The following is an 11363-nucleotide window of genomic DNA, read 5'->3' as shown; positions in this document are numbered from 1 at the left end:
GAGCGCCGTCCCTAGAAGCGAGCGACGATCGGGAACACGGGAGCGCGCGATCGGTAATACCGAGGAGCGGAGAGCAGGCGAGCTTTGCTAAGCTGGGAGCGCTTAAGCTTTTGGACGCTCGGTGGGCAGAGGGGGCGCAGGGGCCTCCTGGCGTAAACATTCTCCCCCCCTTGCAATCACTCGGGTTGCAATAAACCCGTACATGACGATGGTATGGAGGGGCGTCAGAGCGCTGCGTAGATCGTTGATGCTGGAGCGACGAGTAGCCATGAAGGACGGATGAGTGCCAAGGAGAGGCGGATGAGTGCCAAGGAGAGGCGGATGATTGCCATGGAGAGGCGGGAGCTTGTCGTAAGCGGATGAACGTTGGCAGACTCGGCTACGGTAGGACTAAGTACCTCGGGTACATCTGCTTTCCAGCGCGATCGGGGTGTGTGGAAATGTATCCCTCGTATGTGATCTGGATGAAAGAGGATGACATGGAGATGAGTAATGGTCAAACATAAAGAAATGAAGTAGAACTACAAGTATGGGGGAGACCGATGCTGCGAGCGGAGTGGATGCTCTGGACGTTCATGCGGATGCAGGAGAGTGTGGTGGTGCTGATTGCACGTCTTGCATCGGTTACCACTGCGGCAGGTTCCCTCGGAATGTTCGTGGGCCAAACAGTTAAAACAATAGCGGTGGTCGAGAACCGCACGGAGCCTCTTCTCAGCGCAGAGTTTGAGGAACTGTTGGCATTTCCGGAGCGGATGGTTCCCTTGGCAGACTCGGCATTGGTAGGAAAAAATACCTCGTGAACGTCTGCTCTTGCTGTCGTCGTACGGAACCCAGTAATTGGAGGAATCGGCAGAAGTGGTCACTCGTGTGGAGAACGAGGAAACCCTTTGGATGGGTGCAGGTCGAGGACTAGATGGAGCGGAGGGTCTTGGAACGCTAGTTGTTGGATTGTCGCGGTGCAGCAGAGTGTGATGCCGGCTGTGGCACGTAAAGCAGGAATGGGCACTAGTACAGTCCCGTTGCTGGTGCCCTCGCGAAAAACAATTTAAGCAGAGTTGCTTTCTTCGGATGAAGTTTGTCCGCTCATTGACATTCATCTCCAGGAAAAACGGACATATACGGATAGGGTGGTCCTCTCTGGAACACAGATTACACCTTCTCGGTGTTGGAGCCACCCTAACTTCGTGTGAATCGAGCCTACGCACCGGTGGATTAGCATTTGATGACTTTGGCGGAAGATGCCCAGAGCCGCTAGGCCTGACGTCGTCGATGGCCTCCAAAGTGCGATGGCGCTCAGTCAGAAATACGTCCAACTCCTTCCAGGTTGGAATTTCGGCTTTATTGCGAATTGATTGCTCCCACAAGGAAAGCGTAATTTTGGGAGCCTTTGAGGAGACCATAAACACAAGAAGGCAGTCCCACGCCTCGACTTCAATGGTGGACATTTGTAAGGCGGTCAAACAACTTTGAATTGTGCCTTGCAGCTCTCTTAGAGCAACTCCGGATTCTTGAGGAACAGCCTGGATGTTAAAAAGAATCTTTAACTGACTGTTGACTAACAATCGCTTATTTTCAAAGCGGTCGGAAAGGCTTCTCCATGCTGAGATGAAACCCTCGTTGGTCAGAGGGGCCTTGGAAACGATCGCATGCGCATCGCCACTCGTCTTGGAAAGTAGGTGGAACAACCTCTCCACAGGCGTAAGTCGGGAATTATTAATGTAAATCGCCGTGAAGAGGTCCCGGAAGGTGGGCCACCGAAGATAATCGCCTGTGAAGACCTCTGTGTCCACTGGTGGCAGGCGACAACCCGTAGAAGGAAGTGGTTGGACACTGACGGAAGCCTGAGTGGACTGGGAGGTGACCTTGTCGATAATTTCCTGCAGCTGTACAAGACACCTCGAATATACGGAGTAGCACTCACTGTACTTGGCTTCAAGCTCCGTGGCGGTTTTTTATTAATTATAATCCGTGCCAACAAAAATTATTAATTAATTATTAATGTCGGAAATAATCAATGTAACTTATTTAAGTATTTGCACGTAATTAATACGGAGCCGGAAAGGCGGAATTAAAAATAAACCTCGCCTTTGACTTGGGAAAAACTCGCTGGGCTATACCGTCGGCAAAGCAGTGCATAAGTGAAGAGCTCAGGAGAGAGAACAAAGCGTAACCCAAGGAACTGCGACAAAAACAACACGTCTGCTGCGGCGGTTGTGCAGATTTGGAGAAATAAACACTTTCACTTGAATATTTAATCTTGGTTATTTTGTTTGTTATTGTTTGGTTGTAATTTAATTCCTGTATGGACGGGCAGCGAATATAAATACATATGTATGTAGTTGGATAAGCATGCAAAATATGTATGGATGAGTTGTCTTTATTTTGTACAGTCGAAACCCGATAACGGAACTGCTGAGGGCGTACAAAAAAATATTGAAGGCAGAAAATATATTTTGTACAGTAGAAACCCGATAACTGGACTGGAGTTGTGAGGGCGTACGAAAAATATTGGAGGCCGAAAATATATTTATATATTGGCATAAGTACAGTAGAGCGTCGAGAAGTGGACTGTATTATTTGAAGTTGAAGGAATTGTGTTCAAGAAAATATCGAGGCGGCGGGAAACACACAGTGACCGAATATACATATGAGCAGTGTTTCCACAATAATGATTTCGTTTCCCCACGCCTTAATTCAGATTTCCCCTTCTCAGGACTTTTTTCCCCTCAAAAATTATTTTGCTGTAGTTTATAGTTTTGGCACTAGTGTATTAACTGAAAAAAAGTCTTAATCATTTTTCTTCTATAGAGATTTGTCGACTTTGCACATTATTACTTTGATATAATTGCACTTTACTAGCTGGCAATTTTTGCCCAACTAATCAAACTAAACTATCCTTAAGTATTTGTGTCAAAATGCTCTTGCCATATGATACATCTGGTGAATATTTGTGCCGCAATATATACAATCATTTTAGAAGGAGCCCTAAAAATTCTGCTGCTTTCAAAGAGTTTTAAAGCTTCCATGAAGTCAAACCTCATAAAATATTGAGAGCTTCTCAAACCAGGTGGTATTCGCTTCAAGCATGCGTGAGAAGAATTTTCGAACAATGGAATCCATTGAAGAGTTACTGAAGATCCAACACATGCAAACCGCCAAACTCTCCAAACCTTGGAGAACCCTTTGATAAAAATGAATTTTGTAGATTACGCTCTTGGCCTGTTTAATGATTTTAATTGCATGTTTCAAGCTGATTATCATAATTTCTCAGAATTAAAGACTCAAACTGAAGAATTAATCAAAACATTGGCGTTAAATTTCATGAATAGAAATTATGTCAAGAAAACCCCTGCGAACCAAATCAATACTCATCAGACAAAAGAACATCTGGAATTGAAACGTATTTATTTAGGTGTGAATGCAACCCACTTATTAACCCTCTAGTGCCCAAGACCGTCTCTAGACGGGCAATGTTAAAAACACCGTTATTTTATTATTTTCATTCCTTTTCACATGGTTTTCCGTTTTTCCTAATTCAGGAAAGTCCAAAAATTAAGTTCGTTGCGTTTGGAATACATACTAGAGCTAGCGCAAGCTGCTGTATTCATTTGAAGTTGAAAATTTGTGCAACTCGGACAAAATAATTATTTTGTAGGAAATGCAACATATAAATACTTTCTTTAAAAATTGGAAAAAAAATTAGAAAAAAAAATTGTACTGTGTTGCTGACAGTCTCAATGACATTTATAATAAACATTTAATCAACACAATTTTTTTTTCCCGCCTTCATGCGGTCCAAGGTTTTAGTCATATAAAACTCGATCCGAGCAAAAGTAAAATTTTTTCTAAAACAAACATTCACTTTTGATATATACTGAATCCAAAAATAATTTTTTTTTTGAAAAACAAAATTTGGGCACTAGAGGGTTAACAGAGTTGGAAAATGACAACTGTGAAGTTCAGAAAATTGTTCAGTCAGTTAAATCTATATATATATAAATGGAGACAAAAAATGTTACTAATGGCATCACAAGAGAACGGCTGGGCCGATTTCGCTCAAATTTTTTTCAGTTGTTTGTAATTGTCAGAAGAAGGTAAGAAAATTTTGGGAAGACCTTCCGGAAAAGTCGCTAGCGGCTCAACAGATGGACACACTGTTGTATGTAAAATTCTGAAACACCCTACAAAGATCATAGCTGCGTTGAAGTTGTGTATCAATGAACTCGGTAAAAAAATATTTAAACAAAAAAATCGAGCTAACGAAGCATTACCAATTGGAAGTAATGCCTGCTGTTATACGATCAAGACTTGGACGGCGTTCACGCAATGCAATAAGTATTCAGAATTCCCGTAATAGCCGGACGCAAGAGGAACGTACAGAAATTAATGCATCGATACGTGCCCAAATGGCACAGCTTCTCGCTCCACAAAGATCACCTCAAGCCCGACATAATAATAGAAAAAGACGAGCCGCAAATGAAAACTTGAATCGCGCTGCATTCGCATACAATCCTGAAACATCCTACAAGGATCTTACCGTGCGTTGTTATTGGTTCATTGTCTAGGATTGAAATGCACTGAAGTTTCGGTTGGAAACCCCCGGCTTATGCTGTGCAGGTGGCAAAATTAAATTGCCCGTTTTGGCTCATCCACCAGGGCCATTGTATTCGCTACTATATAGAAATTCAGCCCAATCAAAACAGTTTCCTAAATCTTGCACAAAAATATAACGGATGCTTTCCAATTACGTCATTTGGAGTCGAGGTTTTTCATCAATCAGGCTACAATCCAAGTTATAAGGTAATGACGTCTCTTTATTATCAAAATTAACAACTCACATTTTTTAAAATTGCATTCCAACATTCAGATTCATGGGCAAATTCAACACCGAGCGGGCGCTTTGTTATCACCACAAAACTTAACGTGAAATTATCGAACAATTGCAAAATCTTCTCTATGTGCATAATGAATTGGTCAGATTGTTCAAAACTGCATTGGATATAATGCATTATGACGAACATAAAATCATTATCAGCGCTGACAAAAGACCCACTGGTAGCCATGCAAGACAATTTAACGCTCCCACTATCAATGAACACGCAGTGGTGATTGTTGGCGAGAATGTTGAATCACGCGATATTGTTCTTAAGCGTCGGGATAATGGCCAATTGCAGCGAGTTTATGAGACTCATCGGTCTTATGATGCTCTTCAATACCCGTTGATGTTCTGTCGTGGAGAAGATGGGTATCACTTCAACATAAAGATGGTCAATCCAACGACAGGTTTGTTTAAAAGTCATCACGTCTTTTTAATTCTACAACTGAGTTTGAATTCAAATTTTAGGAGAAGAAACGAATAAGAAGGTTAGCTGTATGAATTTTTATGCGTATCGATTGATGATTCGACTTGATGTTGACAATCATCTGTTAAGATACCATCGTTTGTTTCAACAGTACTGTGTCTCAATTTCATTCGTTTTAATCAGTCGAAGTTGCGGTCAGACGAGTACATTCACTTGCGTGACGCCATCGCTATTGAAGGACACGCGAACAACATCGGTTGTTTGACCAATCTCCCAGCAACTTATGTTGGAAGTCCGCGCCATATACAAGGGCAAATTTAAAGGAGAGGAAGTTCTTATCCCACGAATTCCGATTATTCCAACAGATCTTCCATTCCAATTCAAGAGGATTCAGTTCCCAGTTTGATTGGCGATTGCGATGACAATCAATAAACCGCAAGGCCAATCGTTGGAAGTCTGCGGGATAAATCTAGAATATCCATATTTTTCACATGGCCAGCTATACGTAGCCTGTTCGCGTGTGGGAAAGCCGTCATCATTATTTATTTTTACACCGGATAACAAAACAAAAAATATTGTTTATCAGATCGCTCTCCACAGATTTCAAGTCAAAAAAATTTGTCAATCCAACGACAGGTTTGTTTAAAAGTCATCACTTCTTTTTGATTCTCAACTAATTTTGAATTCAAATTTTAGCCTAAAATTTTTAGGAGAAGATAGGAATAAGGTCAGCTCTATGAATTTTTATGCGTATCGATTGATGATGTTTCAACAGTACTGTTTCGACATGTACGTCAAAGTAGAAACGGAACGTCTCAATTTAATTTGTTTTAATCAGTCGAAGTTGGGGCGAGATAAAGTTCGCCGGGTCCGCTAGTTGTTTTATATTGAAGCAATCGTACAAATTAAGAAACGATTTTTATTTGAAGATGTGTACAATGATTCGTCTTTTTTAAACCCGAAATATGCCAATGACTTGCACCCTACATCATTGTACGAAATCGCGAAGAATTACATTCCATCGCATATTACTGTGGATTTAACAGAGCTGGACAAGGAATGGAGAAAACAAAGTCTCTTGGCGATACGGATTGTAACGATTCCATAGATACTGTAGACTATTGGAAAAAAAATGTTTGAAAAAAATAATGTTGACGGCAGACGCAAATTCCTTCAACTGCCCATTTTGGTAAACTATTTTATGTCACTGCCTTTTTCAAATGCTGCAGTTGAACGATTATTTGGTGATCTAAAAAATATTAAAACGGATAAACGCAATAGGCTGGATAATGAAACGGTTGCATCAATTCTCTGTGTAAAATCTGGCTTAAAAAGAACGGGAACAACTTCTGTACAACTAATGAAAAATCAGTTGGAAATACCACACCTTAAGTTTGTACAGTCCAATGCAACTGCAAGCGAATCAAAAGAAATTAGACTTAGTATCAATAAAGTGTAATTAAACGATTCGTGTTTTATAGAAATATATGAAACCTGGAACTGTATATTATCCTTTTATTCCAAGTCAATTTACGCTATCAGCGCACACATTTCAGCATAGAATAATATTTTAGGCCTTAAACAGAATGGAAATAAGGGTAAGTATACGCCACCTGAACGTGCTGTAACTGTTTCTTTTATACGATAACACGGTAGTCCACGGTAGAGCTAGGTTTTATCTATGATTTCAAGCAATTTCCCCTTTTATAGTTTTTCCCCTTTTCCTTCCCCTCTAGACCCTAATTTCCCCTCAAAAGGGGAAGTTCCCCTCATTGTGGAAACACTGCATATGAGAATAAAATCTCGGGTAGGGGGCCGAATTCGGCAACACGAAATATTCACTGTAGAATTATCAGTGCCGCGGCGCTCGACTTGAAACACACGTTCACTAGTTATATTCTTTTTTTTTTTTAAATATTGTTCGGCTGAAGGTTGAGGATGTCAGGAGCTGGAGAGCTGGCTTCCGCAGAATATGCACCAAAAAATGTATTCAATCCCGCGACGCAGTCGAAGGTTCCACAGAAAACCACCACAAGAAAAGAATAGGCCGGGGGCGTAGGGGTAATTTTCAATATATAAATGCATGGACTTGGTCCGCTTTATTTGGCTTCAGGTTTAGAACTGATTACAAGCGGGAGCGGGAGATCAAAATAGGAGTGCGCGAGCGGCCGAAGCATCAGCTTGGAGAGCGAGAGCGCAAGCGGAGGAGCGTTGGACTGGAAGTCCGGAGGGAGAGGGAGAGAAAGAGAGAGCGCACTGCCTCCCGAAATTAAGCGCCTTTCTGGCGTGAACAGCACGTAATTAATACGGAGCCGGAAAGGCGGAATTAAAAATAAACCTTGGCTTTGACTTGGGAAAAACTCGCTGGGCTATACCGTCGGCAAAGCAGTGCATAAGTGAAGAGCTCAGGATAGAGAACAAAGCGTAACCCAAGGAACTGCGACAAAAACAACACGTCTGCTGCGGCGGTTGTGCAGATTTGGAGAAATAAACACTTGCACTTGAATATTCAATCTTGGTTATTTTGTTTGTTCTTGTTTGGTTGTAATTTAATTCCTGTATGGACGGGCAGCGAATATAAATACATATGTATGTAGTTGGATAAGCATGCAAAATATGTATGGATGAGTTGTCTTTATTTTGGACAGTGGAAACCCGATAACGGAACTGCTGAGGGCGTACAAAAAAATATTGAAGGCAGAAAATATATTTTGTACAGTAGAAACCCGAGAACTGGACTGGAGTTGTGAGGGCGTACAAAAATATTGGAGGCCGAAAATATATTTATATATTGGCATAAGTACAGTAGAGCGTCGAGAAGTGGACTGTATTATTTGAAGTTGAAGGAATTGTGTTCAAGAAAATATCGAGGCGGCGGGAAACACACAGTGACCGAATATACATATGAGAATAAAATCTCGGGTAGGGGGCCGAATTCGGCAACACGAAATATTCACTGTAGAATTATCAGTGCCGCGGCGCTCGACTTGAAACACACGTTCACTAGTTATATTCTTTTTTTTTTTTTTAATTATTGTTCGGCTGAAGGTTGAGGATGTCAATTACCACTCTAAGTATGTGACCAACCAACTCGCGGAGTAATGCGCGCCGTTTTACATACGTATGTATGTGCGTATGTCAAGACCGTTTTATTCGTTGATGTACGGTCGAATATAGGGACGTCTGTATGTATGTACGGAGAAATGTACAACGGGCCGAAAAAGTGGAAGAAAAAGCGGCGATAATTATGCCGTTGCAGAACTAAGTGCAGGTAAATGGAAGTGGGGAAAATTGGATTTGATATGATTTTCAAGTTGTCTAATTGCCGCGGTGTCGGAAAACTCGGACTAGGAGTTGACAAAAAAAATCGTCCGCAGGTTGAGCGAAATTTAAATTTCGGACAACCGTTGACGACCGGCAATTAGAGACGGGAGGAAACTTTTTTACTTATCTTTTCTGCGGCGGCACCACCAAAGCTGCTGGGAAAAAAGGATTCCAGGACGATATCCTTATCCGGCTCGAAGAACCATGTTTAGGAGTGGGGTGGCTGGTAAATCCTCCGCAAAAGGATCAATAAAAGTTTATCCCACGAAGTAGAAAAACGCAGAAAATTTGGGGGTCGACAAATGACATCGGCGGAGTGCCCGTAGCATACATATATTTTCGCATTCAATTTGGAACTAAACTTAGCTTAGCCTAAGGGCCCGCTGCCGGCCGAGAAGCCCAGCTTCACAGCGCGAGAGCGGGAGAACCGTAAATTAGAGCGCCTTCCCTAGAAGCGAGCGACGATCGGGAACACGGGAGCGTGCGATCGGTAATACCGAGGAGCGGAGAGCAGGCGAGCTTTGCTAAGCTGGAAGCGCTTAAGCTTTTGGACGCTCGGTGGGCAGAGGGGGCGCAGGGGCCTCCTGGCGTAAACAAAGGGTTTTATCATATTCTAAAACAAATTTCGAAATATTCGAATGCATATTCGCGCAAACACGATTTTTCATTATTTTGATGAAAAACATCATAAAAATGGGCCTGTTTTCTTTTGATAATTACATCCAAACCGAGGCATTATGCTTTGACAGTTGTTTACTAACATCACAAGAAGAATGCAAAAAGTCGAAATAAAATGGATATATGCTCTTCAAATTTACTTAAATAGTAAAAAATTACATGTCGCGTGCGACACCTTATTAAAATTAAATAAAAAATAAACTACGCTTAATTTCTGATTGTAAATAAAAGCATATGAAAATGACATTATCGCATAACATTTTAAAATTTGTTTCATTAAAATATTCCCAGCCGTTTCGCTAAAATCAGTGTTTAAACAGCTCACCGCGTAAAGTGACTTCTGTTTTTGTCGCGTGCGAACCCTTCAATTTTTTTTAAATTTTTTAATTTTGAGCATACTCTCAAAATCAACAATAACACCAATTACACAGGTACACAGCCAAAAATTTCCACGAACCATTTCAAGTTTTCCATGATATTTGGGTGTTCCTGAGTAAAAGTCCCATACAAAATTATTTTCCATCACCTACAGGTTCCGCGGTATACCTAAAAATACAAAAAACCTATGTTTGCCGACATTTTGAATTACGTGGCCTATATAATTGGACGTACCTTTTTTATTTTTGGTAGGACCTACTCTCAATACATCACGGCACTAATAAAAAATAGTCCCAATCGTGAACCATTGCCCATGTCTTTGGAATTCGACGCCAAAGTTGAAACTCCCAAAATTTTCAACATTTCTGTGATGAAAAAACAATTCTGAGAATTAAATCTTATATGGAACTAATTTTAAATATTCATTGAATCTATTGTTCATTGTATTCTTTAATTTCGGTTTAAAGCGTTTTCATGAGGACATTTTATTGGATTTATTAAACGAATAAAACAGCTTTTTTGGTTTTATTATCTACTCCTATTTGCTGTCAAATTTTAAATAAGTCAAGGCAACCTATAAAATAGTAGTAGATATGTTTCTTTTTATATATAATATAAATTTAGTTTTATATTAAATAAAAAGGTCTTCCGAACATAACATTTTTAAGACAGCTTAGTAGCCAGCGATAATCCTTACATATTAAAGTTTAGTCAAAAAGAAAAAATGTATATTATATATAAAAAGAAACATATCTACTACTATTTTATAGGTTGCCTTGACTTATTTGAAATTTGACAGCAAATAGGAGTAGATAATAAAACCAAAAAAAGCTGTTTTATTCGTTTAATAAATCCAATAAAATGTCCTCATGAAAACGCTTTAAACCGAAATTAAAGAATACAATGAACAATAGATTCAATGAATATTTAAAATTAGTTCCATATAAGATTTAATTCTCAGAATTGTTTTTTCATCACAGAAATGTTGAAAATTTTGGGAGTTTCAACTTTGGCGTCGAATTCCAAAGACATGGGCAATGGTTCACGATTGGGACTATTTTTTATTAGTGCCGTGATGTATTGAGAGTAGGTCCTACCAAAAATAAAAAAGGTACGTCCAATTATATAGGCCACGTAATTCAAAATGTCGGCAAACATAGGTTTTTTGTATTTTTAGGTATACCGCGGAACCTGTAGGTGATGGAAAAGAATTTTGTATGGGACTTTTACTCAGGAACACCCAATATCATGGGAAAACTTGAAATGGTTCGTGGAAATTTCACAAAGTTTAATTTTGTGTTCCTGTGTTATAGCCCTAGGCAAGAGCTATAAGTTAATATTTTTAAAAGAAATAAAAATAAAATGTACCAAAATTTTTTTTTTGCTTTGAATGCGTACGAATGTCGCGTGCGACACCATGGAAATGCCCATATGTTTTTTTTCACGACTTAAACGGTCACAATTAAATTGGTTTGGATTATCACTTTGCACAAAATATTAATTATTTGATTTGCATGTTCATTGGTTTGCTCGATCACTTCCACTTTCTTAATATGTTGCCGAATAAAAACTCACCCACTCTTGTTGCTTGATGAAGGCCTTCATGTTGCTCCGGAGGACATGATTAAAAAGCTGTGGGCTTAGAAGCTTTCAAATTATATGATAAAGGTTCTCCATAAG

General features: G+C 40.0%; 1 protein-coding gene and 1 long non-coding RNA gene across 2 annotated transcripts; one reads left to right on the top strand and one right to left on the bottom strand.

Moving 5' to 3' along the window:
* Positions 1–711: 711 nt before the first annotated feature.
* Positions 712–3087, bottom strand: LOC138929403 (uncharacterized). The gene is made up of 3 exons (XM_070288837.1): positions 3037–3087; positions 794–1883; positions 712–731 (listed from the first exon to the last, which is right to left on the bottom strand). Exons 1-3 carry the CDS (start codon positions 3085–3087, stop codon positions 712–714), a joined length of 1161 nt encoding a protein of 386 aa, XP_070144938.1.
* Positions 3088–4697: 1610 nt separating this feature from the next.
* LOC138929404 (uncharacterized) lies at positions 4698–6808 on the top strand. The gene is made up of 2 exons (XR_011445772.1): positions 4698–4800; positions 4868–6808. It is a non-coding gene; the product is annotated as an uncharacterized lncRNA (long non-coding RNA).
* Positions 6809–11363: the final 4555 nt, after the last annotated feature.

Source organism: Drosophila kikkawai, unplaced genomic scaffold, assembly GCF_030179895.1.
Source record: "Drosophila kikkawai strain 14028-0561.14 unplaced genomic scaffold, DkikHiC1v2 scaffold_185, whole genome shotgun sequence".
Taxonomy (NCBI): domain Eukaryota; kingdom Metazoa; phylum Arthropoda; class Insecta; order Diptera; family Drosophilidae; genus Drosophila; species Drosophila kikkawai.
This window is presented reverse-complemented; position numbering and strand designations above follow the sequence as displayed.